At 42.1% G+C, this 23,312-nt stretch overlaps 1 protein-coding gene across 2 annotated transcripts in view; it reads right to left on the minus strand.

Moving 5' to 3' along the window:
• Positions 1–3,333: 3,333 nt before the first annotated feature.
• The window catches only part of PM20D1 (peptidase M20 domain containing 1), a 30,218-nt gene continuing 10,239 nt past the window's right edge, over positions 3,334–23,312 (minus strand). Inside the window, exons 6-15 of one of the 2 annotated variants that reach the window (XM_048496945.1) lie at positions 22,341–22,460; positions 20,622–20,697; positions 19,195–19,256; positions 18,843–18,921; positions 13,343–13,414; positions 12,468–12,636; positions 11,802–11,901; positions 9,125–9,250; positions 6,534–6,569; positions 3,334–3,861 (exon numbers count right to left, since the gene is read on the minus strand). In XM_048496945.1, the coding sequence (XP_048352902.1) occupies positions 3,807–3,861; positions 6,534–6,569; positions 9,125–9,250; positions 11,802–11,901; positions 12,468–12,636; positions 13,343–13,414; positions 18,843–18,921; positions 19,195–19,256; positions 20,622–20,697; positions 22,341–22,460 (895 nt within the window). In that variant the 3' untranslated portion in view covers positions 3,334–3,806. Of the gene's footprint in view, positions 3,862–6,533; positions 6,634–9,124; positions 9,251–11,801; positions 11,902–12,467; positions 12,637–13,342; positions 13,415–18,842; positions 18,922–19,194; positions 19,257–20,621; positions 20,698–22,340; positions 22,461–23,312 lie in introns of both variants that reach the window. The other variant, XM_048496946.1, reaches the window with a different exon arrangement.

Genomic DNA, 23,312 nt, shown 5'->3' on the forward strand with positions numbered 1-23,312 from the left:
TCAAGAAAAGTATCCTTCTTTTGATTTCTAGAAACAAAATTAAGTATTTGAAAGTATTAAGTATTTGACAGGAAATCAATTAGAGGAGAAGTAGTTGTTTCTGTTGGCAGTAGATGATAGGACTTGCTATAATGAGTTTAAATTATGGACAGAAAGAAACCAGCTGGAAATTAGGAACTTTTTTTTACAGTAAGAGTTTTTTACAGTAACAGAAATTATTAATGCCCCGCCACGGAATGCCTGGCTATGCCCCCGTCGTGCCCCACCCAGCCCCATTGGCGCTGCGCCACTGTTTGAATCCCACCACCATGGGAACCTGTTACTAAAATTTTTGGATCCCATCACTGGATAGATCTCTCCATAATCATTAGATTTTTTGACCATCATAATGTTGAGGTGAATCAAGGAAAGGTACCCACAATATGGACATCCCCTCCATTGTAACACCAACCGCCATATGTTTTGTACCCTTTCTGCAAAAAGATACACTTAATAGGTTTGGCCACGCTTTTCCAACCCCCATCCCACTAATCCAGTGATGCCTAGTTGATTAATGTGTGTGTGTGGGGGGGGGGGGTAAATGGGACTAGGGATGTGTCTCTGAGTACACATCCCAGTGGAAGTGTTATAGTGACAATGGATGCACAGTATCCAATAAAACTGCAGTGCACCAAGACAGGATGTGTTTCAACTCTACATTCACATTCAAAGTGAGAAAAATGGGAGGGCTTTGTTTACCCTTGTTGGTAACCTCATGTAGCCAAACTGGATTGGTCATATGGTGCTGTGATGTCATCCCATTCAAACAACTGGTTAAGAATCCCATCATCATATTAAAGAAAACACATACCAGCAGCATATCTGAGAAACAAGAGGAGGAGGAGGAGGAGGAGGAGGAGGAGGAGGAGGAGGAGAAGGAGAAGGAGAAGGAGAAGGAGAAGGAGAAGGAGAAGGAGAAGGAGAAGGAGAAGGAGAAGGAGAAGAAGAAGAAGAAGGAGAAGAAGAAGAAGAAGAAGAAGAAGAAGAAGAAGAAGAAGAGGAGGAGGAGTTTGGATTTATATCCCCCCTTTCTCTCCTGCAGGAGACTCAAAGGGGTTTACAATCTCCTTGCCCTTCCCCCCTCACAACAAACACCCTGTGAGGTAGGTGGGGCTGTGAAGAGGTGGGAAAAAATGTAAGAAGTAGCACTTAGGATTTCACAAATCACACCTCCTCCAAACAGCCAGCTAATTTTCTCATTGGAAAAATGAAATCATGCATGTTTAGCACAGAATGGGGATAGCATTATAAAATCATCAGAATTAAAATCACCTACAGAAACACTTAAAAACATAAGAACATAAGAAAGAGCCTGCTGGATCAGACCAGAGTCCATCTAGTCCAGCACTCTGCTACTCGCAGTGGCCCACCAGGTGCCTTTGGGAGCTCACATGCAGGAGGTGAAAGCAATGGCCTTCTGCTGCTGCTGTTCCTGGTCTGCTAAGGCATTTGCAACCTCAGATCAAGAAGGATCAAGATTGGTAGCCAGAGATCGACTTCTCCTCCATCAATCTGTCCAAGCCCCTTTTAAAGCTATCCAGGTTAGTGGCCATCACCACCTCCTGTGGCAGCATATTCCAAACACATTATTCCAAATTATTCCAAACATATTCCAAACACTTTTTCTATAGATCTTAATAAGCAGAGGCATTCCTCCCATTGGGCAAAGTGGGCAGTTGCCCTGGGCGCAGCCCTGTGGGGGGCGCAGGTTTGTTTGTGGGATTTTTTTGTATTTTTAGTGTTTTTCCAGGCTTTGCAGAGGGTGCTTTTGAAAATAGCAGCACCAAAATTTCAGGGATGTTTTGGGAGACTCTCCTGATGATATGGCCCAGGTTTGTGTTTGACCAGGAGTTCAAAGTTATAGACCTCAAAAAGAGGTGTTCCCATCCCATTACTTCAATGGAGCTAATAGGAGATGAGGTTACACCTTTGAGTGGTCCATAACTTGGGACTCCCTGAACCAAACTTCAATTAAACCTGGGAGGTATCATCAGAGAATCTTTACTGATACCATCTCAGGGGTTTTGTGAAGTTTGGTCCAGGGGGTCCAAAGCTATGGACTCCCAGTGCAAGGTGCCCCATCATCCATTGTTTCAATGGGAGCTAACAGAAGATGGGGGCTACACCTTGGAGGGTCCATAACTTTTGGGATCCCCTGAACCAAACTTCTACTAAACCTGTGGTATCATTAGGAGTCTCCTAAAGATAGCCCTGAAGTTTGGTGCTGCTAGCTTTAACAATTGCACCCCTGACAGCAGGCACCTCCCAAATTTCAGATTTTCCTTTAAACTCCCCCAATCTTGACATGGGATTTAAAGGAGAATCTGAGGTCCCCAGTTTAAACATTGCAAGTGATGCTGTTTCAGGGTAGAGAATCAACCCTCAAAGTAGCATCACTTCCAATGTTGTTTAAACTGGGAACCCCCAGATTTCCTCCCTTTAAGGATTTGAGACCTGGGCCCCTAGTTTAAATCAATTCAATTGAAAAAAAATGATGCTGTTTGGGGTGGATTCCAGCACTTCCTTGTTTAGACTAGGGGGCCCAGATTCTCGTTTGGAACATTGAAAGCTTTATGCCCTTTCCCCACCAGTACTGGATACAACACCATAAAATGTTTTCAAAAAATTATTTCTGCTGTGTGGCATGGCTTATTGCTGCGCTCAGATTTGTGAGTTGGGGCATGTTCTATAATGTGATGGTGACTTTGAAACAACCTGGTGTAAAAAATCATTGCTTGGTCACAGTGGGGGAGGCGCCAAACTCCAGTTTGCCTAGATACGCCACTGGGCATAGCTACAAGGGGGGGTGCACATTGCATTGGGCACGCGCCTGGGGGGACATCAAATTCAGGTTTTGCCCAGGGCTCCAGTTTGCCTAGTTACGCCACTGTTAATAAGCTCTAAACATTGAAGGTTTAGGCTTCTGAATCTCTCTTGTGTGAAACATATACTTCCCTCCAACAGGTTCCCTCCCCTACAATTCAGCTCCCATGAACAGCTGCAGAACAGAGTGCGGTTCCTTCCAGTCAGATCCACACTTTCAAAAGATGTGTTGTGCCTGCTGCCCCTTTTTCTGTTGCCTCCCTGGCTCTCTTGAGTCCTAAGCATGTCAATGGGAAAGAGCATAGGGAAAAGAAAGTACTATTCTGGTTTTATAATTAATTGAAATAGTACTCAGTCATGGCATCAATTCTCAACTACCTTAAATAATAGCCTCCAGAAACAGTATGGCAAAATTTTATCTGAGACTTTTGTTTTCAAGGCTGAACCATTAAACGTTTTTTTTCTTTAAAAAAGTTTTTAAAATAATCTTTATTTAAAATTATACAGTGACAAAATTAAAATTCAACATAAAGAGGATGAGAGCAGCTAGACATACAGTTACTGTACATTCTCCCCTTCTACCGTCCCTCCCCCCTCTAACAGCATAGTAAACTTCACCTTCAGTCACACTATTATCCCCATATTATCTTCTAATGAAAAATATCACTGTCGTTGAGTTGATTCTGAATACAACGGAGTTTATCTCTTCACCATAGTGAGAAGGAAAACAAAAGAAATTAAACTTGAACAACAATACTTGTGTATCAAGCAACAACATTTAAATCTCATTAATATTCAACTGGTTGAATGCCTAGGTAAAAGTTCTTTAAAATGTACTTAGTCCACAACTGCCATTTTTGTATGTATATTTCCACAGGTTGTAAATTTATTTGGTGCGAGAGTCTGTCCATTACATAAAATTGTTGGACTTTTTCCTGCATTCTTCAATTGTAGGTAGATGTTCTGTTTTCCAGAGTTTGGCCAGGATTATTCTTGCTGCTACAATGAAATGGAACATTAGATGCATATTGTCCTTTGAAATTGCTTTAAACTGAAACATAGGACCCAACAAGTAAGTAATCGGCTTTTTGCTGAATATTTCACCTAATATAGATTCTATCTGTACGTGTATGTTGCTCCAATATTTTTTAATTTTACCACCACAGATGAAAAAAGGTCCCTTTCCCACTATGACATTTCCAGCAGAGGGGTGAGTTTTTGACATTTATTTTGTGTGTTAGATTTGTGTTAGATATGCTTTGTAGAACATTTCAAAATAATTTCCCCATATGCCAGTATTCAGGGTATATTTATAAATTTCCCTCCAAAATTTATCCCATTGCTCCAGTGTTAATGTTTCATTAATGTTCTCAAAGGCTGAACCATTAAAAGTTTGTGGGAGGACCAGGAAATGAATCAACAGGAAGAAATAAAGGATGAGGTGGAAGACAGAGCTGGCTGGAAAATAGTGGGTTCATCCTGTTTATTTCCAGGGTAGTTTTGTTTTGATGGAATTTTTTTCCTTCAGCTCTTATGAAACCTCAGATGAACAGATTGATGATCTCAGAACAGTGATTACAGGCCATATATTAAGAATACTCAGAATTCTCTTTTTAGATGATACTGTACTCGTTTTTCTTTTTGTCTATTATACAAATTAGATGTACATATAGTGTATATTAGTTAGAGAGACTATGCAGGGGTGTAACGAGGCAGCGCTGGGCAAACTGTAGCCCTGGGCAAAACCTGAGTTGGATTCCCCGCCCCCCCCGGGCGGCCACTCCACCATGACCAATTTTTTTTGCACCAGGACATTGGTGCCTGCAGGGGGTGCAGTTTTAGACATATCAGCACCAAAATTTCAGCATATCATCAGGAGACTGTCCTTATGCTACTCCCCAAGATAGGTGAGGTTTGGTTCAAGGAGTCCAAAGTTATGGACTCCCAAAGGGGGTGCCCCATCCCCCATTCTTTGCTAAGGAGATGGGGGCTACCCATTTGAGGGTCCATAACTTTGGACCCCCTGAACCAAACTGCACCAAACCTTAAGGGGGGGTGCTCCATCAAGATACAGTTTCCAGATGAAACCCGGAAATTTTGAGGCGGATATGTCCAAGAATGCCCTCCCTGCAAGAACATACCAAAATTCTGGCCCAAGAATCTTTGTTCTGCATTGAGTTTTTTCTGCATTGCTGGCTCAGCCCATGGGGTTTGCAAAGGCTGGGGAGGGAACATTTCTGAAGGCATTGAAGTCTCAAAACTTTCAGGGTCTCATAATGAGACTTTCCTAATGATACCCCCAGGTTTGGTGCAGTTTGGTTCAGGGGGGGCCAAAGTTATGGACCCTCAAAACTGTAGCCCCCATCTCCTATTAGCTCCCATTGGAAACAATGGGGGATAGGGGCACCCCCTTTGGGAGTCCATAACATTGGACTCCCTGAACCAAACTTCACCAAACTTGGGGGGTATCATAAGGACAGTCTCCTGATGATACGCTGAAATTTTGGTGCTGCTAGCCTAAAAACCACACCCCCTGCAGGCCAAAAATGGAAAACCACTAAAAATACCCAAAAACGAACCCAGCATTTTGATGCCCCCCACAAGGTGATGCCCTGGGCAGCTGCCCACCTTGCCCAATGGGCATTACGCCAGTGAGACTATGTAAGATAGTCACTTCTCAAATGAAAGGCAGATTCTGCACGGGCCCCTATAGCGGCTTCCCACCAGCTTATATGATGCTGGAGGAGCCCCAGGGCCGCTCCCCAGAGTGACCACAGCCTGTGGAGGCGCTCCCCACACTTATCTTCTCTCCCTGAAGAGCTCTGTAGGGATAGGGAGGCACGCCCAGGCTGCCCTCCAACTCCCAGGGGGGTCTAAGGGCAGTATGGGCGTGCCTCCCTGTCTCTGCAGAGCTGTGCAGGGAGAGAAGGTAAGTGTGGGGGAAAATTCCATTTGCATTGCTCCAGCTGGGAAACGCTGTTTCCCAAAAGCCTTGCCCGGTGGGGCGGGGGAACGGGGGGAGCACAGAGCTGCCTCGATGCAGAGGCAACAGCCGTGCAAACAGTGCCCCTGGAATGGTGTTTTTACCGTTCCAGGGGTGCTGTTTTTGGCCCGTGTAGAATGCGCCAATGAGGAGAAGGAGGTAAAAAAAATCTGCATAATGTTAATTAAATGTGATTTTTTAATGTGTGCTCATCTTATCTGTATGTATTCCTTCTGAAGAACGGAATAAACTTCATATAAAAATGAAAAAAGAATAATCAGAATCCCCTTATTTCATTAATACAAAAAATCTATTTCAAGTCTTATTCGTTACCACTTTCACATCCACATAAACAGTACAAATACATGCAGATTGGCGTGAAACAGACACTAAGATCCACAGTGTAATCATCCATAGTTATCTTAATTTCCTGGCGCTCCAGGCTTAATTTCACCACTATTTATGCCAGGAGTACTAGGGAAGAGTGTTTTTATATTGCAATGGATAATTCAAGTCCCCAAATATGGCATTTGAACATCCCTGAGGAATAAAGCAGTAAAGGAGATATTAAAATATGTGCAGTAACCACCACCCCCCCGCCCCTCCAGTGAGGGTTCCTCGACTTAGCAATGATTTAATCAAGCTTCTTTTGACAAGGTTCCGCGAACAGAAAACTGCAAAACAATACCTTGAGGAATGTCTATTGCAGAATGTCCCCTGGTGGCTGTAAAGGGAAGAGACACAGCTGCATGGCACACAGCACCAGCAAAGACATAGCTCCCTGGTTTCTACAAGCAATCAAATTAATCTCAGTTATAATATTTTTCCCTCAGCCAAGTGTACTTCCACTGAAGGAAGAGAAAACAGCCCTCTTAAAGGAAGAATAAAGAGAACATGGACAGGATGGAAAAAAGGGTCTCAATATAAAACAATCTGGTGAATAAGGAAAAGAAACTAAATACAGGGAACTCATTCTCACTCAAATACTGAAATTTACATGTCTGACATTCCCTCAACATGGCTCCCACCAGATTCTAAAGCAACAGCAATTAAAATACCTGTTTCAAGCATAAAAATGGCAAACTAGTACCTTCATTAAAAAAACACCAGCAGAAATTAGCAAAATTAGGAACTGTTGGGTTCCCAGCAAGTCATGATACCATAGAATGACAGAGGTTTGGAAAAGTCAAAGGGGTGTGTGTGGAGGGAGTTTCCTGGGAATAATTGTTTAAGACAACTCATACAAATTCTGGTCAGAATTAGCCAAACTAACAAATGATGCAACAGACGGTCAAAACATGAATGTGAGGAGAGATGGAAACTCTACTTTTTATATGAAGCTGAATCGATCATGTAAAAATAACGTGAAGATTAATAATTTGATAATGATTAAGATATAAAAGACTAACCAGTAAAGGTGTTCCAGAGTTGGTGGACAGAAGACAGTGACTTAAAGATTTCGTGATAGTTTCTATGATAATATTTTTATTTATTTGGTTAGTTTGATTCCTATCCCCAAAGGGCTCTGGGCGGGTTACAACATAATATAAAACATTCCATGAACATTAAACATTAAAAATATAAATCCTAACCAATTAGTAATGTAAAAATGCTGAGATGGTAATTAACGTAAGTTCATCTTTCCCTTCTTCCTTCTTCCCCACTCCCCCAGAGACCGAGAGATGTTTAGCTGTGCTCAATCAATCTGGCTGGCTAGTTGGAAAAGGCCTGGTGGAAAGTCATGTCTTGTAAGCCCTACGGAATTGACACAACTCCCACAGGGCTCTGACATCACCAGGCAACTTGTTCCACCGGGCCAGAGCCCGGGCTGTCCCAGTGGAATCCATTATGTTATGGTTATATTAATATAGTTTGGGGTAGATGTCTTTTCTGTTTGTTCCTATCTTTTCTGAAGTATCTTTTTCTATATCTGTCAAATATACTATGAAAATTAAAAATATTTTTAAAAAACCCAAATTCTGGCCAGAATAAGGACAAGACAGAAATGACTGACGTCTAAACCAGACCAGTATGGATTTGCAAATTCTAAGCACCATCTTATTCAACAGGACTTATACCCAGGAAAGTGACCCAAGGACGAAATGGGTTATCATTGACATTACATGAGGCAGGCAGCAAGTACAATATGAACAGGCAGAAATGAATCATCTTCTATCCCTCCCTGATTTTCCTCCCCATACTGCTTATAGCCGCTATTTTCCTTTTAGAGGAGTTCAGACATTAGAAATAACCCCTTTAATAGAAAAAAATTAAGGGGAAGAAAATGTGCCCAGGGGGACAGTTAGAATAGAATAGAATAGAATCTTTATTGGCCAAGTGTGATTGGACACACAAGGAATTTGTCTCCGGTGCATATGCTCTCAGTGTACATAAAAGAAAAATACATTTGTCAAGAATCATAAGGTACAGCACTTAATGATTGTCATAGACTTAAGTTTAACACTCTCCTCCCACCTGCTAATGCTATACTTTAAATGTTTCCATCCCACCAATATTTTATGTGATTTCAACACAAACCTAGTTGGGAAGCTACTTAAGCTTTGTGTGTGTGTGTGGGAGGGGGGGGGGGCAGAAATATTTCCATCCAGTTCAGTGTTTTAATCCACTTATTAATTGTTTAGGTATAACGATGTACCATAACTCAAGAAATTAAATGTTTAGGTATACTTAGGTATAACTCAAAAAAATTAAAGCACTGCAAGCATCACAACCAGAAAAAATGTGCTTGGCAGAAGTGAAACGTGGTTTGCTGGAACACTAGTGGATTGGAAAATAGAAAGAAAACAGTGTGGTAGCTTAAGCTGGATTCAGGTGATTAATACTGAAGGGCTGGCACCACATACAGCCATAGCTGTTGCCCTGAGCACACAACAAAACAGCTCCTGTAGGTTTTGGAAGGTCAGCTTTATGGAGAATTGCCCTGCCCCTCTTAAGAGAACAGTTTAAAGATCTTTATTTTATATACTTCGCAGATCTGCATGGTGAGCATTAAGAGCACATGGTGAACACTCAGGGCAGTAGTGGCTGGAAAGTACAACACAGAATGGAGCATAAGCTTTTGTTCTGGTCTGAAATCATTTGTTCTACTTTAGTTTTTAATATGTTTCATAACTGCATGTAGAGCAGTTAATTGTTAACTCTGTATGTAAGTCATTGCTCTTAATAACTTAGTTCCAAAGAACAACATGGAACATAGCTTATTTGATTATCTTCAGTCTTTAACCATATCCATAAGCCTTCCCTCATTCTTGTTCTTACAGTTCATGAACATTCTCATGAGGTTTTTGAGACGGGTCGATATCAGAATTTTGAATGAGCTGGAAGAGAAATTCCACTTGCTTCTCAAAACTTTCAATAGAGATCCTTTCATTCAATCCATGTAACCTGATAAAAAACAAACCAACATAAGAAGCGGTTTTCATTCAAATCTGCATCAGTCAACTCTGTTAGCACAGCAATATTGCAAGCTTCACCACACCAAGCTACCAGACCAAGACAGAAAGGCCAACATCAACTACATTTGAAGCACCCTAAACTTTATTTGTTTGTGTATATCTCCCTCTTTTCTTCTGACGAGGATCTCAAAGTGGCAGGCATAGGATTCACTGGAGGCCTACCAAATGGACAGTAACCAGACCCAGACCTGCTAGGGTTGCCAACCTCCGGTGGGGATTGGAGATCTCTTGGAATTACAACTGATCACCAGACTACATAAGCAAACAAACAAGCTATTTAAAATATGTATTCCAGTTCTGCTGGAGAAAATAACTGCTTTGGAAGGGAGACCAATATGGAGCTATACCCAACGGAGATCCCTCCTCTCCATAAAGCCCACACTCCTAAGTTTCACTGCCAAATCTTCAGGTATTTCTGATCTTGGAGTTGGCAACCCTTAGACCTTTGAGAGTCATTTTGTACCCTCCAACCAGAGCTCCAGAGCCCAAGTTGTGCCAAATCTTTTGAAGGAAACATCTGCTTGTTTTGCGATGACTTGTGAAAAATCAGGACCATGAATTACATTTGCAGTTCTCCAGCAATTCTAAAGAGCATGCCCAAAGAAGCTAACAAAAGCAATTGGAATTAAAATATACTCAATTAAAATGACTGAAACACAAACTACAAAACATCCTTCTCCACCAAAGGAAGACCTAAAATCAAAACTGCTTTCACTTGCCACCATAAAGAAAGAAATGGGCCTTCTGGCGGACTTCTCTGAGGAGAATAGTTTGAACACTAAGTGCTACTACAAACAGGAGCCCATCTCTGGTCACCATCTGCTTTCCTCTAGCATTATTTTGAAGAAGGATGAGGGTAGGTAGCCCCAGTTTCCAGAAAAGTATAACTTCCATACTTCTTTAGAAAGTATGAACCCCCTGGCAAGTTTAGTCCGGAGTTTCGGGCTGCAGTGCCACCAATATGCGGATGACACACAGCTCGTGTTCACAATGGAGGGCCACCCGTCTTTGGCCCCCGACGCTCTCCAGCGTTGTTTAGACGCTGTGGCTGGTTGGTTGAGAGCAAGTCGGCGGAAGTTAAATCCTACAAAGACGGAAGTCCTGTGGCTGGGTCGGGGGGATCGTCCAGTGCCTTTTGGCCTGCCTACGCTATATGGCGAGATTTTACAGCTAGCCTAGTCTGCCAAAAGCCATGTGGTGATCCTGGATCCAGCACTGTCGCTGGAGGCCCAGGTCACCTGGATGGCCCAGACAGCCTTTTACCATCTGTGGCAGGCATGGCAACTGGCCCCGTACCTTTCCCGACCCGATCTGGCCACTGTGATTCATGCAACTGTCACCTCCAGACTAGACTACTGTAACTCACTTTATGCGGGCTTGCCTTTAGCCATGATCCGAAATTAAAACTTGTACAGAATGCAGCAGCCAGGCTCCTCATGGAGACTTCAAGCAGGGACCGGATTACGCTGGTCCTATATCATCTGGACTGGCTGCCGATCGAGTACCGGGTCATGTTTAAAGTGTTGGTTTTGACCTTCAAAGCTATTCATGGCCTCGGACCTACATACCTGAGGGATCGCCTCTCCCCATATCGCCCCTCCGCTCCTCCTCCTCGGACCTATTGGTGATCCCTGGCTCAAAGGCAATCAGGCGGGCCTCTACACGGGCCAGTACCTTTACGACCCTGGCCCCTACCTGGTGGAACATGCTTCCAAGGGAGATCAGGGCCCTGTGGGACTTGCAGAGTTTCCGCAGGGCCTGTAAGACGAACCTGTTCCGCCAGGCATTTGGCCAGCCTGGCTAAGTACATCTGCCACCATTCCATCTGGCTTCCCATGGGCGCAAGGGTGGGGGAAGAAGGGGAAATCTGATGCCATCTGATATTGATATTTATATAGTTCCTGTTTTAATTATTGGGGTACTGTGCTGGTTTTATTGTATTTTAATGCTTTGTTTACTGTGGTTGTTCACTGCCCTGAGCCCTTTGGGGAAGGGCGGTCTATAAATTTAATAAAATAAAATAAAAAATAAATAAAAAGGGATGAACTAAATTAAAAAAAATAGAAAAGGTTCTTTCTTCTGGAAGCCTACCTCGCAATGGTGCTGGACAACATTGTATATCTGTAACCAAGACAATATAACAGCACTAACAGTACTATCCTAAACAGAATTATACCCTACTAAGCCCAGTTTGTTCAATGGACTTAGAAAGGCGTAACTCTGCTTGGAATTGCAATGCAAGTTCAGATATGGAAAGGATGTTTCAATTCCAGTTTGCCTTTTAAAAGAGACAAATACAGGATTGTGCTCTCCTGTTGATATCTTGGACACTGGGGCAATGTTTTGGACACAGACCAACACTTTAAACAAATACAGCTTTTTGTCAGGTCTCAATGGTTATGTCTTGTTTGCTTTTCTGAGAAATCACTCATGCTTCTCATCAGGTGTTTCCACCAGAAAGAATGAACAGATTGCAGTACCTTGGCATATCATCGGGTTTAAAGACCACTGGATTAAATCGATAAGTGGCATTTGTGAGGTTGGTGAAGTGGATGCTGTCAGTGTTTGCAACACAAACGCCTGGAGAAAGGATCAACAGCAAAAAGATTAATAATATTCCAGTCAAATCTTGTATCTCAGCACCAGGAGCAATGTGCTTAGTTTCCTTACATGCCTTCAAATGTTCTTGTATCTACTTAAGCAATGCCAGAAAATTGAATGCGTAAACAAGGTTGGGTCTATCTCCTAATTCAAGAATTATGGCTTACCCAGCAAGCCATTTTGAACCAGGCTGAAACAGCAGCTTGAAAGTAGAATTGTCAAAAATTACAGGGAGAAATTAATTGAAGAAAATAAACAGCTTTTCTGCTAGCTCCATAAATTCCTAGAAGATTGAATGTATGAATTCAGAAGTTCAACTCAAACTTTATTCTTTGTCAGTTTCCTGTTGGCCTTTTTGTTTGTCTTACCACCATTAAAAACTGTCAATTGCCTTATGTCAGAAAGATAGAACAGAAGAAGGAAAAGGCAATGGTTTTCCATCATGAATATCATGTGTGTACAGGGTGGGGTGGGGGGAACACAGTAAGCAGGGACTAATGAATGGAAACAGAAGAGGAAAACAATGATCATGTGTTTGCCAGTACCTGGAGCCACACTGCCAACATCTGGGAAAACATTCAGAATGGTCTGGCGGAAAATCTGTACTCCGAAGGTCTCGTCGTCCCACGGACTAACTGGGAGCGGATCAAAGGCACTTGTTGCTTCTATCGTTACTCTCTTATCATCAATCGTTTTGCTTACTATTTCCAGTACCTAAGAGCACACCCAAGAGAACAAATAAATGAAAGCAGCAAGGTGCTTTCCATTACGGGTAATAACATATATTCCAGACTTTGGGTCAACTTTGTACACAAATCAATTTCCAGTTACGGTTCTCCAAATAATGATGTATAACCAGGCAGGTATCCTTCAGGGGCCTTACTATGGAAGTCTGCCCTCCCACTACACAGTGGCTTAGTAGGGTGACAGATCAAAGTTCTTTCCAGGCAATCAGTTCTGGATCTTTTTAGAGATACCCTTCAAAGATAGCCGTGTTCCCAATATGATTCTACAAACAACTCTGAGTAGTGTCCAAATATGGCTCGCAGTAAACTTGCTGGCCTTGTGGCAATAACCAAAGCAGCACAATGAGGCCAGCAACCAGACATAGGTGGAGGAATAGTGGAAGAAACTTCAGATATGCAGAAAAATTTGACTTCACCAGACAAAGGCCAAACAAAACAGAACCAGGTTGGAGAAGTTGTGCTACCAGTTCTCAGTTCCATCACGGTTGGTTGTGCTGGTTGTGCTTCCATTAAGCCTAAAGACAAACTGCCTGTAATGTTGCAACAGAGCTCCTTGCTCTGCTGGGTCCCATATCTCCGGACAGTGCCGTGTTTATCTAGCTGACCGGCTGGCATGGCCTATAATGATGCTTCAATTGTAACGTTTGTTACACTCCATCACACAGTCATAGTACCTCATCAACTGTTTGTGCAGGATGGATGCGAAAATTCACAGTTGCGTTTGCAGATGCTGGGATAACATTAGACTACAGAAGAAAAAACAAAGAAGTGTAAACATGTAGGATAGTATCAAAATAGCTCCAAACTCTGACAGATCACAGACCGAAGGACTGTAAGTTGAGTAGGTCCCAAACAAGGGCTCATGGGTTACTAGCTATTTCCAAAGGCAGGAAAGATCCCTCACCTACCTGTGGCATCCTATTAAATCAACTTTGCATCTATTATTTAGGGGCATGTAGTAACAGATTGCCATACCCTTCTGTTCTGATGTACTACCATTCTTCTCCCTTCCCTGTGTCATTATCCCAGCAGTGAAAATAACTCTGCTCTTCCCTGTCCAGCAAGGGAAGGATTGGACAAGTCCACTGGTGGCAGAGGAGATCAGACTGAGTTGAGTGAAGGCACAGCTTACTTCTTCTACAAAGACACAAGCTTTATTTGTACTCATCTAAGATGTCCACATGCAGGATAGTGGACAGACAAGAGCACAGTCAACTGGTTTCCCTCTTCCTCTACCTGGGAGGCTTGTGAGCACCTTCCTGCTAATTAAAGTGGAAGACAGCAGCTGCTAATGCCCCATTTCAGTATCAGGTAAATGTGAAACACAACTAGTTTCTTCCCTTTCTAAACTCAAAGGCTGCTGGCATCAGCATCTGCTTTTTGAATGGTTGCTCAGGTGAGTGGTACATGATAAATGACAAGGAAAACATTTCCCCACAGACAAATGATGACATTTTCAAATAAAAGCATTGTCCATCCTGCCAAGAACGGATTAGGCAATGTAAATTCCAATAATTTCAAACATAAGGCATAACTCAGCACAATGAGATCTTTTTATATGAAATATGTTTATATTTATACTAATACACATTGACACAGGGTACCTTTAGCCACGGTGTTAAACCCCACACAACAGTGACAAACCTAAGGTGGTTTCCACACAGGGACAGGCTTGTGTGGTTTCCCCATTGCTGCAACTAGAGTGCAGTGGCAACAGGTTTCTTGGCAGTTTCCCTGCCCAATCCTGAAGCAGCAATGCCCGCCCCCTCGCCACGGAGGCCTTTGCAATTTTTTTAAAAATTGACACTAGAATACTGATATGTCAATATAACATTATAGCAGTAGGTATACAGGTTCTCTGAATTCATTTTAAAAAGCAAGTCTCTGGCTCCTTTTGTAGTGGATATGTGCCTTTCCCTTTATCTCTCCTCAGAAGAAACACTAGAAGCTCACTATTTTAGAAAACGAAAGCTGGAGATTCAGAGAATCTGTAACACATATCGTTACAATGGTATATTCTTGTGTTGATTTTTTTTAAAAAAGCTCCCCTCTGGGGGTGGGGGAATGGCTGCCTTGGGTTGGGGGAATGCTGGGGGTAATAGCTGCCATATGGGTGGGGAAACTTGGATTTCCTACACATAGAGTAAGAACATAAGAAACAGTCTGTTGGATCAGACCAGAGTCCATCTAGTCCAGCACTCTGCTACTCGCAGTGGCCCACCAGATACCTTTGGGGGCTAGTCATCCAGGTTTTACGATGATCCTTCCCAAAATGTCAGAGCAAAGCAACTTTGGCCCCTTCCACACATGCAGAATAATGCACTTTCAATTCACTCTCACAATAGTTTAAAAGTGGATTTTGCTATTCTGCACAGTAAAATCCAGCTGCAAAGTGCATTGAAAATGCATTATTCTGCATGTGCAGAAGGGGCCCTAGAGAATAATCAGAAAAAATAAGTCAAATGCACCACAATCCTTTTGGGAAGGTGAAAAAAAACCCTTTCCCAACAGCACTGAACCCAGAGCCATTTCCACACAGGCTATGTGTTTAAATGGAAAGCTGCCACAAATCATGTGCAGTGTTGGACTTTGTGCTGTCTCTTAACCTCAGACTTCAAAAAGGGACTTGACTGGAGAGTCAGAGGGACAGAGGGGTCAAAGCATTGGGCATCCTCTCTCTACTGCTCTGACACTCTCAGTTGGATATGTAGATTGCTACTATCAGGGAAATTTCCTCCCTTCCTGTTTCCTTCCACACCTCTACTCACATGTTTCTCTTCTCGACCTTGCAAACCATGAGGGTAGGATGCAGATCCTGTATCTCCTGCCATCCTAGTTAGTTCGAATATCCTATCTAGAAATGGGAGTTCTTTCAATAAATGAAGTATATTAAATTGAGTAGATAAAAAAGTCTTTGAGTAATTTTGTTCCTGGCACACACAGAGATTGGTTCATCTTTGCTGTATACTATATCCTTCGTTCACTCTGCTCAGTAACCAAATCAGAGTCTTACAGGCTGTGGGGCCCAGATTCTGAATATACCAACATGCAGCAGGTACACTTTAAAGAGCAAAAAGGGTAGGCAGGAGGAATATGCATACTGATCTATGCCTGCTGCCTCTCTCATAGACTTTCCCTCAAGGACAATTTCTGCTCATTCAGACTCTGATGCCAGAAGCAACCCTGGCTAGAAAGTATGTTGCTGGAAGGACAGAATACAGCATCTTCAGCCCTCAAGCTCTCTTTGCACTTCAAACCATGCATCATTCTACATAATATTCTGAAATATACACTATTTGTTGTTAGTATTCCTGAATACCTGAATATGGAGCAGCTCCACACCAGGTTTTGCTTATGGCTCCATCTCACCCTGTAAGATTCAGGCAAGCTGTTGTGAAGGAAGGGGGGCGGGGGATCACTCTATTTTCTTTGTTCATGTGAGTTTGTTCAGAATAAAACAATATTGTTATGTTGAAAAGATCCTTTTCATATTCCTGTGTAAAAGCAGCTTTTTACAACATGATTCAATATCGGGCTGCCCCACATGCATGGTTTGGCGTTTGAACATAGTTGTAAAATTACCAAAGAAAACCTAACATCTTATTTCCCTTTCCACCACTGGGTGTCACTGTTTAACTATCATACCTCTGTGTCCAAGTCAAGGAAGAGCTTTGAAATAAAAAATGTCACACCTTGTTTAGTATTCTGTTTTCAGAAAGTCTGTTAATTAATCAGACGATAGCAAAAAACTGTCATCTAGAAGCTGTTCAAGCAAGTTCTGGACCTCTGATTTTTAATTTAGTTCCTAGAAAGATTTTTACTGCCACCAACTATAATATTGTCGAAGGCTTTCTGATCCTCTGAAGATGCCAGCCACAGATGCAGGCGAAATGTCAGGAGAGAATGCTGCTAGAACACGGCCATACAGCCCGGAAACCACACAGCACCCAAACTATAATATTACTTTCTGTAATCCATAAAACAATATAAATTAGCAACACACACAAACAAACAACTTGGTAGGAAGATGTTTCTGTGCCACAGAAACATAGAACTCTCTCAGCCCTACTTACCTCACAAGATGCCTGTTGTGGGTGGGGTGGGGGAGGCAATTGTAAACTGCTTTTAGACTCCTTATGGTAAAGTGGGGTATAAAAACAAACTTCTTCTTCCCCCTCCACACCCCTAAGTGACATGGGTTTTATGCCCAGAGGAAGGCAAAAAAACCCTCCTGGATCCTATGCCAATCTGGCCTGGAGGAAAATTCCTTCCTAACCCCAAAGTGGTGATCGAGAATGCAAGAAGGGGCCATGAGAGCGGAGCCCCCCCCCCCCCATGATCTGCCCCCCGATCTGCTAAGTTTACAGAATCAGCATTGCTGTCAGTTGGTCATCTAGCATCTGCTTTAAAATCTTCAAAGAAGGAGAGCCCACCAGATACTTGTTAAAATGTGGTTCTCAAAACTGAATACCATACTCCAAGTGAGGTCTAACCAAAACACAGTAAAGTGATACCATCACTTTGCATGATCTGGACATTTTATTTCAGTAAGTGCAGCTGAAAATCACACTTGCTTTTTTTTAGCTACTGCATCACACTGCTGATTCATGTTCCCTGTTTGGTCTACTAAGACCCCTAGGTCCGCTGATCACATACTACTGCCATGACAAGTCTCTCCCATCCTATAATTATGCATTTGATTTTTTCCTACCTAAATGCAGAACTTTACATTTATTTCTGTTGAAATTCATTTTGGTAGTTTCAGTCCAGTTTTCTAGCCTGCCAAGATGATCCTGTATCTTGCCTTTGATCTTTGCTGTATTTGCTGTGGGTACGTGTGTTAGTGTGCATGCCGCCAAGTCATGGCAGACTTATGTGACCCTGTAGTGTTTTCAAGGCAAGAGGCATTCAGAAGTGGTTTGCCATTGCCTGCCTCCATGTGGGCTGAGAGAGAACTGTGAGAGAACTGTGATGAGTCCAAGGTCACCCAGCAGGCTTCATGTGGAGGAGGGGGGAATTGAACCCAATTCTCCAGAATGGAGTCTGCTGCTCTTAACCACTACAACATACTGGCTCTCTCCCAATTTAGTATCATCTCCACATTTAATTAGCATTCCTTCAACCAAGTCATTTATAAAGATGTTGTATAACACAGGGCCCAGGAGAGATCCCTGAGGCACTTCTCTCCAAAAGGATGAGGAACTATTAATAAGCACTTGTTGGGTATAATTAGTCAACCAGTTAGAAGAAGAAGAGTTTGGATTTATACCCCACCTTTCTCTCTTGTAAGGACACTCAAGGTGGCTTACAAGCTCCTTTCCCTTCCTCTCCCCACAACAGACACCTTGTGAGGTAGGTGGGTTGAGAGAGTTCCGAAGAACTGTGACTAGCCCAAGGTCACCCAGCAGGAACGTAAGAGTGGGGAAACAAATCTGATTAACCAGAGAAGAATCCATCGCTCATGTGGAAGAGTGGGGAATCAAACCATGTTCTCTAGATTATAATCCACCTGCTCTTAACCACTACACCATGCTGGCTCACAAATTACAAATCCAACTAACAGTAATGTCCTCCCTTAAGTGACTGTTGTTCACACACTGCATGTTTAGATGTACACTTAAAAATCATAAGTGTGATTATGTTAAACAGGTGTTTGAAAACACAAGAATCACACAGAAATTCTGATCAGAGGGTTAAGGAAGGCTGCAGTGCCCTGTAGAATATACTGTTTGATACACATTCAGGTTTCTTCCTGCATAATGAATGAAATGACTCTCCCTTCTACTTGCAGTAGATGTTAACTTTTCTGTTTTCTAATTGTGAGAGAATTGTGATTACATTCATAAAACCATTCCATTGTAGGAAGTGATAATTTGAGTTAATTCTCAAGGAAAGGTCTCAAATGTCATGTGGAATTTTCTGTCCCTGCAGTTCCATCACTGAAGCCTTTCTGAACATTTGTCCAGGATAACTAGGTCACTGGACAACAGTGAAGGTAGTCTATCTTTTTCACTCTACAGAGGGAGAGAAAGAAATGAGTCTACATTTTAAGCTCAAGCAAGGGATAATAATGAGAGGTATAAATTGCTATGCACCAAGACTGGTAAATGAGGCTGCTGCATTTGTCATTCTTACAATTTATTTAAAAATCCCGGGAAATTCATGTAACAGTACCTTGATTCCACCATGAAACATGGTGATTGCAGTGGTGGTCCGAACTATGGCATTAGTAGAGGGTGTTTGCTCAAGAAAGCTGCATAAAGATTTAGAAAGCATTTCAATGCTTGAAACAGACACAAAATTCAAACACATCAGAATTATACAAAAACAAGGGACACTGCATTCCACCAACAGTACTTTTAAAAAACAATAAATGTGAACTTTTCTTGTTTGTTATGCATAGAGGGCAGAGAGGAGTGGGGAGATACTGCCTCACTCCCGACAATGAAGTTGCAATCATTTGTACCTGGGGAAATTCTATAGTCTCTACCCTCGATCCCCTCCCAACAATATAATTCTTACTTACCTGCTGACAGCTGGTGCAAACAGCCACAGATTGGCCATGACGATATTGAGAGGGAAGTTGAACTGAACAGCATAGACAAAAAAAGCACAAAAACACATCAAGAAACTTGGTACCAGATACATAGGTTTCTTGCACAGTAACATTTGCCATTCAAAAGAAGAATTGTTGAAGAGATCCTATAAGTGCATCTGCTAGAAAGTGTTATTTGTATTGAGCATGATCAAGACCAAATCCTCCATACACAGAAGGGAAGTGAATGGGTAGCTGAGAACAGCAGGAGAAAACTGCATAAACAAGAAGCAGTACACCAGAGAAAAGGTAATTCAGCAGGCCACTGGATTCCCCTTGTAGATTCTGCAGGAATCAGTTGTAAGACATACTAGGTTCTAAGATTCTGCTCATACCTTTCAACATTTTGGTCCAATTGTCTGGAGGCCATGGTGAAGAAGAGCTGGCTGAAACTAAATCCACCAAAGACAAAGGTCCTGTGGCTGGGTCATGGAGATTTGGTCACCTTCCAACTCTTGACAGGGTACAGCTAACATCTTCAAAGACCATCAAGGACTTAGATATGATACTTGATGCCTCCTTGTCTATGGAGACTCAAGTAACAAATGTGGCCAGGTTGACATTTTATCTTCTATGTGAGGTCAGGTTACTGGCCCCCTACCAGTCATACAGTGATCCATGAACAGTTACTTACAGATTGGACTACTGTAACTCACTCTACGCTGGGCTGCCCTTGAGGTTGCTCCAAAACTCCAACAGGTTTAGAATGCAGTTGCACAGCTTCTTACCAGGATGCCAAGGTGGAAGCACATCCATCTAGTGCTCCACCAGCTGCACTGGTAGTGAGTTGAGTTCAAGGTTTTGGTGCCAACCTTTAAAGCCCACGGTGGTCTGGGACCTCTGTACCTCTGAGATCACCTCCCCAAATATACTCCCAAGAGAGCACTCTGCTCTATGGCTAAAAACTTGTTGGTGATCCCTGGCCCAAAACATCTGGCTCCTGCCTGGTGGAAAGCTCTGTCAAATAAGATCTGGATCCTGTGGGACCTGCCACAGTTCTGAAGCGCTTTTAAGACAGAGTTGTTCTGCCAGGCCTACAGTTGAGGGCAGCAACAGTATTCCATTTCAGCAGGCCTCCCTTCCCCCACCTTCTTTCTTTTTTTCCCTTCCCTTCCTTTCTTCTTTTAATTCATTCCCCTTTGTTAATGAGGGATTGATTTTAGGGCACTTTTTATAATGTACTTTCTTGTTGTAAGCTATCCTAAGCTCATTAAGGGGAACAATGTCCTAGAAATCAAATTATAAATAAATAAATAGTATACTGGCTAAGGATTGTTCTCTGAGAATATTAAATACTGATCATTTCAAACTCAATTACCAGAAAGTGCAAGAGAGAACACGCTCTGTTCAGTACTTACGTCTGGAGCCAATTGTTCCAACATAAGGGCTTCAGGTCCCTTACCAAACAGATTGGGCATGGGTTGCTGCTCCAACCTATAACAACAAAACACAAAAATCAATACAAATGGTATTCCTTTTATTCAACAAGAATGCAATGGAGTAAGATACAAAGGCAAAAACTGATCACTGTACTCCTGGCCGCTTAAAGAACCAACACTATGGCATAGACTGTGCAATTTAATACAGAGTAAAGAGCAATACAAAAACACCAAATAACATGTATGCAAAATACTGCTTCTAAATCCTATGGTTCTTTAAGGGGCCAGGAATATGGTGACTGGTTTTAGTCTTTATTCCTTTAATTCAGCATATATACACTTATACATAGGAGGGAAAACAGAACACTTGTAGGTAAATAGAAACATGCAAGACGCCAGTGTAGCAAAATGATTATAGCTCCAAACATTCTCAGCCTAATCTATCTCATAGGGTTGTTATAAGGATAAAAATGAAGCAGGGGAGAAAACAATATGTCACCCTGAGTTCCTTTGAGGAATAAAATTATACCAAAAAAAGTCAACAGAGACTATCAAAACGATCTAAACTGTGCAAGGACAATGAAGTTTGCAAAGTAGTAAGATTTAATCTTTATATTACCTGCACAGTGGCTGTTCTATGGTAGCAAAACATTTGTTGGTATGAATTACCTGCCCCCTGCAGAACAATTTTGTGGGGAATGGGAACATAAGAGAGCTGTTCTGAGGTATGCTGCAATTGCTGACCTGCCTCAGTGTTTAAAGAGAACTGTTCCACATCTATGTTATTTAACTTTATTAACAAAAACACATTCAGTTAGTGACATACAGAATCCAAACAAAACATTATCTACTAGGCCTAATGCAACTGCAGTGTTGTTATATGAAAGAAACCTAGTTTAAATTATGAATTTTTTCCAGACTCAGAGGTTTTAGGAATAGGAGATACTTGTTTCTTTCCCCCCTACCCAAACCTCTGTCATCTGCTCTTGCCTCCTTCTCTATGAGCTGGTTCACTTTCTCTCCACATCAGACCCTAATTCTTCCTCTCTCCTCTATTACTCTCTCCTCTATTACTGTTAATGTCTCACAGCCGTTTGGTTCTTTGTTTTTGAGCACATTCCTATTTCCCTGATTCTTAAAAGGCCTCCTTCACCGTCCCACTCTCATGTCTTCTCCTTCAAACGACTTGAATGTTTCATTGCCTTTACTTCTGATCATACCTTTTCTTGACCATCTTCAACATGGATTCCAGCTGCACAACTCCTCTGAAATTACTTTTATTGAGGTATCTAATTACTTCCTTCAGGCAAAACTGAAGGCTTCTTCTGTGCCGTTATCATGCTTCCTGATGTATCTACCACCGTCAATCATGCAGCTTTTCTCATTTACCAAGGCCTCCAGTTTGCTCTTATTGTCTCCTTTTCCTTGCAATACAAAGAACATAGCTAACCATACTTGTTCAGAGCAAAATCCAAAAACAAAAGCCATGTAGTATTTTTTCGCTTAGACCAACCACAGTAACACAACTCAGTGAGTTTTCCAGAACTCTTCATCAGGCAAGATGTTAAAAAAAGGAGAGGGGAAGAAAAAAAGACCTTTTGGGCCCTTTGTTTGCATTCTGTATAGAAAGCTCTGCCTGCTTCAGTGGGCACAAAGCTAGTATCATGCCATGCCCTTAGCCTTTAGGCAACCTCTCACCTGGCTAAAGCTTCAGAGAGAATACCAATACTCGTCCTCTTAGGTGGCATAGAAGAATGGCCTGGCGCTGACGTCACACTGAGTTCTGCTGTCACTGCACCCTTTTCTGTGACAGCTATTCTGATGAATAAAAGAAACCAAAACCACTCCATCAGTGAGATTCCAAGCACAACAAAGTGGAGCTTTCTACTATTCTCTAGTTGGACAAATATTCTTGTTCTGGCTGATTCTTTTTTGAAAGCAAAATAATAAAATGTGACGAGCCAGCAATAAACCAGCAGAAGCCAGGCCTAACAATATGTTGTTCTTATTGCTTTGGGGTCCAATTCACAAGCCTAATGTGTTGTGCAGCACAGCAGAATACCATGCTAACGAATCTCTGGCTTTTTCAGACCTGGAAAATCAATGCAGTTCCTGAGGCCTAATGACTACACAGCCCAGCTACCAGCCTTCTTTTTGGGAAAAGGCTATGCTTTGCATAACATGGCAGTAAACCGGGAGCTCTAGGTTTGTAGGGGGCTGTTGAAATGATCTGGCCAGCCATTCACATCTCTAAGGTTAAAGAGGTATTTCCCAGAAGGAAGATCAGCTACAGCATACATTTTACAGCAGGGGTCAGCGACCTTTTATAATTAGAGTCAAACTGTGTCAAAATTCAGAGTAAGAAATCAACGGCACCAGTATAAGGAAGCCTATTCACATAACTGTAAACATACAGTCTGGGGAGGACGGCCTATAAATCAAAGGATAGATAAATAAATATAAAATAAAATTACTGTTAATTTAAATTGTGGTTGATAATCTATACATTCCCGGCAGCCCAAACTGGTTGCTGCAGCCCTTTCAATAGGAAAAAGCACACATGAGGTCTCAGAATAATGGATTAAAAACACAGGAACATCCTGCATGATTGGTTCAGTGCATTGTCATAAATCTGTATATGGTTTGCACCTGAATTACTAGCAACTGTTT

Source organism: Sphaerodactylus townsendi, linkage group LG05, assembly GCF_021028975.2.
Source record: "Sphaerodactylus townsendi isolate TG3544 linkage group LG05, MPM_Stown_v2.3, whole genome shotgun sequence".
NCBI lineage: Eukaryota > Metazoa > Chordata > Lepidosauria > Squamata > Sphaerodactylidae > Sphaerodactylus > Sphaerodactylus townsendi.